At 46.1% G+C, this 3,246-nt stretch overlaps 1 protein-coding gene across 1 annotated transcript; it reads right to left on the bottom strand.

Annotated features, from left to right (window-relative positions):
- Positions 1–329: 329 nt before the first annotated feature.
- On the bottom strand, positions 330–2,057 carry LOC138983189 (toll-like receptor 2 type-1). The gene is made up of 2 exons (XM_070356599.1): positions 1,954–2,057; positions 330–1,623 (listed from the first exon to the last, which is right to left on the bottom strand). Exons 1-2 carry the CDS (start codon positions 2,055–2,057, stop codon positions 330–332), a joined length of 1,398 nt encoding a protein of 465 aa, XP_070212700.1.
- Between the last annotated feature and the right edge of the window lie 1,189 nt (positions 2,058–3,246).

Here is a 3,246-nt window from a genome sequence, read left to right as displayed (position 1 = left end):
CAAACTCATTAATAAATGTCAATCTTCCAAGCTGAAATGCAATCCCATAGTCCAGAATCCGGCTTGGTTGACCAACATTTCAGTCAATTTTGTTCAAAACTAAGGTCGTCACAGTGCCCTCTCAACTTCATTAAAAAGCCGATTATGGCGTCATCAAAGTCATTTCGAAAAAATAAAAATAAAATCATGTTGGGAGATCATCGGAAACAAATCTCATTTAAAGTTTAATGAAGATCTGACTAGTGGTTTACCGAGAAAGGCTTTACACACGCACACACACACACACACACACACACACACACACACACACACATACACACACATACACACTATGGGAGTGCGGCATCTGGCGGCGGAATGATTTCGTGCAGAGCCAGACGAAGACGTCCCCAGAAGGAATGCTCGGCGTCGTCAAGCTCCTCCCACTGGATGTAGGTCGTCGTCCTCAGGACTGCCATCATAGCCGGCGTCATGTCACGTGACGCCACGTCATCCATACACACGATGATCAGGACGTCATCATAGTCCATGACGTGAGTCAGACAGAACGTCAGCTCGAACTGACACCACTGGCTGCGCACAAAGTCCTTGGAGAAGACCATCAGGATCTTCTTGCTGCTCTGCACACACTCCACGATGTTGTCCACGATGTTGTTGCCGGGGATGAAGTCTCTCTCGTGCACGCACAACCGTAGCCCTAAACGGGTTTCTAACTCTGGCATGAGTCGCTGGTGGACCCAGGGAAGATCTTCTTTGTCGTAGGACACGAAGACGTCGTAGTCAAAGTGGTCAGCCAGCAGTCTCAGCCTCCTGACGTCACCGCGACCCCTGAAGACCTCGTAGAGAGCCAGACGGATGTGCCAGCGGAAGCGGAAGACGAGGGAGACGATGGTGAGAGTGACGATGACAACGCTGCAGATGAAGACGATCATCACGTTCATGTCGTGACTCATGAGACACGCCTGTTCAACCATACTAAAGTTAGCCAAGCTCGTTAGGGGCAGATTATTGCAGTTGTACTCTAGCGGTGGGTTTGTGTTGTGGTGAAACAGTTCCATGTCAGAAACGAACCAGTTTCTGAACCACATGAGTTCACAAGTACACGTGAACGGGTTCATGTCAAGGTAGAGAACATTCAGCCGCTCACGGGTTTCGACGCTGAACGTTTGTTTGGTAATGGTTGTAATGCCGTTAAATGTTAGGCTGAGCCAGGAAAGATTTCTCAGCGAATCAAACGCCCCGTCCGGTATGGAAGATATGCTGACACCGATTAACTCCAGCCTTGACAAGTTTGAAAAGTTAGTGAGAGTCGATAAGGGGAATGAAGTCAGTTTGTTTCCGGACAGCTTAAGAACCTCCAGGGAAAGATGTCCAAGCAATTCCAGGAACCTAGCGTCATCAACATTCTCAAAGTTGTTCTGTATAAGGGACAGCCGAGTCAGTCGAGGGCAGTTTGCAAAAACATTGCTGGGGACAACTTCCTCGCTACCGAAGGCAATGTTGTCGCCTTCCAGGTGCAACTCTTCCAGCGTTGGATGCGAAAAGAGGTTGCTCGCCAATGTCATCCCAGTTGTGGCCATGTCGTTCATCCACAGCGTCTTCAAACCAGGATAGTTAGTGATTCTGAAAGAGTTCAAAACCACTGTGTTTTTGCTCAAGTCAAGAAACCGTAATGATGGCAGACACGCTTCTTTCAGGTATTGTAAGTGATTGTTTGTTATTTTCAGAGAGGACAGATCGGGAAAAAGTGACACTTTGTTCGCAGCGCAGGATTGGGGAAAACGGTCCATGCAGTTTTCATCTAGGTCCAGGTGATGTATGTGGACCACGGTGTCGGTTTTCACGCCGCAGATGTCACATATGTTGAGCTCAATGCTACGCAGCTTATGCAGAGCTGAGTATGCAGTCAAGTCATAGAGGCATGTATGGTCGGCTGCCACGTTCGCTGTCAACCTTAACTCCACAACATCTGACGTCATGTTACTGAACAGGTCCTTGGGGGGAGCGGACAATCCACAGTATTCTAGTGAGAGGTATTGCAGGCCGGGGATGGACATGATGACTATGATCGACTTCCATGTCAGATGATAGTTGGCTGTGACGTCTACACACGTGAGGTTCCTCAAGCCCCTGAACGCGTATTGTTCTATGTGAGATATATTATCCCACATTAATAGCAGGTCTGTTATCTGCGTGACGTTAGAAAGGAAGTGTTCAGTCAGTGGAATAGCGGTTAGGAGGTTGCCGGTGAAACTGAGATACCTGATGGAGTATGGAAGTTGTGGAATATATTTCAGATTGTTGTGATGGAAACATTCTGCGTAGTAAGGCTGGTGGTCGGGTCCGCTACGTCCACAACATCTGCAGAAGTTGTCACCACACGGTTTGTCATCAACGAACACATTCCCGCAAATGGGATCGGAAAAGTTGGAACAAGTCATGTGGTTTCCTCTTCCCATTGAGGTAGTGCCAACAAAGCCTGGTTGACACAAAGCGTGAAAAAGAAGAAGACAAACAACACAGGAGAAACATCGCCAGAAACAACTGTCGGCGCACATACTGTCTTCTGGCAGTATTGTCGTTGAAGTATTAGCCTAGCTTTTCACCATCCACAGACGTTAAACAGCCGGACTGCTGTCAGGACACTTCTGTTCGGAACAGGATTGAAGAAGTGAATGATGGTACAGACGATCGGTGCTACGTCGCCCCTTGTCAGAGACTCTTCGCCCAGACAATTGAAGTTGTGATTTAGCTTCCTCGATGACAAGAGAGGGCAATATTAGATATCGGATTTTGATAGTATGCTTCCGTTTTGCCAAAACAAAAGTGTCGTCGTTTTATCCTGCCTGGTTTTTCCGTGGCTAAGGCTTCCTGTTCAAACGTTGTTGAGAATGTAGCCTCCGACTTCAAACACACTAAGTAATAATAATACTGAATAAATTTAGTATATTTCCTAGCAAAACTTTTAAAGCACTTGAACTGAAATACAAATGATGATTGAGATTTATCTTTGCTTTGCTTTGGAAGACAACCATTATAGCCCTTAGTTGCAAAAAAAGGTTATTAAAACTATTTTGTCTTTTCTGACAACTTCCAATGGCGCGATTACGAAAGTAACCATCTAAGACGTATTACAATGTTGTTGAGGGCGTGTGTTAATACGGGCGCATGGCATGAAAAAGTAGGAAGGTGAATCAGATTTATTTTTAAAAAAACCACTATTATGAGGTACTCTACTTTACACAG

The sequence above is a fragment of the Littorina saxatilis genome, linkage group LG12 (assembly GCF_037325665.1).
Source record: "Littorina saxatilis isolate snail1 linkage group LG12, US_GU_Lsax_2.0, whole genome shotgun sequence".
Taxonomy (NCBI): domain Eukaryota; kingdom Metazoa; phylum Mollusca; class Gastropoda; order Littorinimorpha; family Littorinidae; genus Littorina; species Littorina saxatilis.
This window is presented reverse-complemented; position numbering and strand designations above follow the sequence as displayed.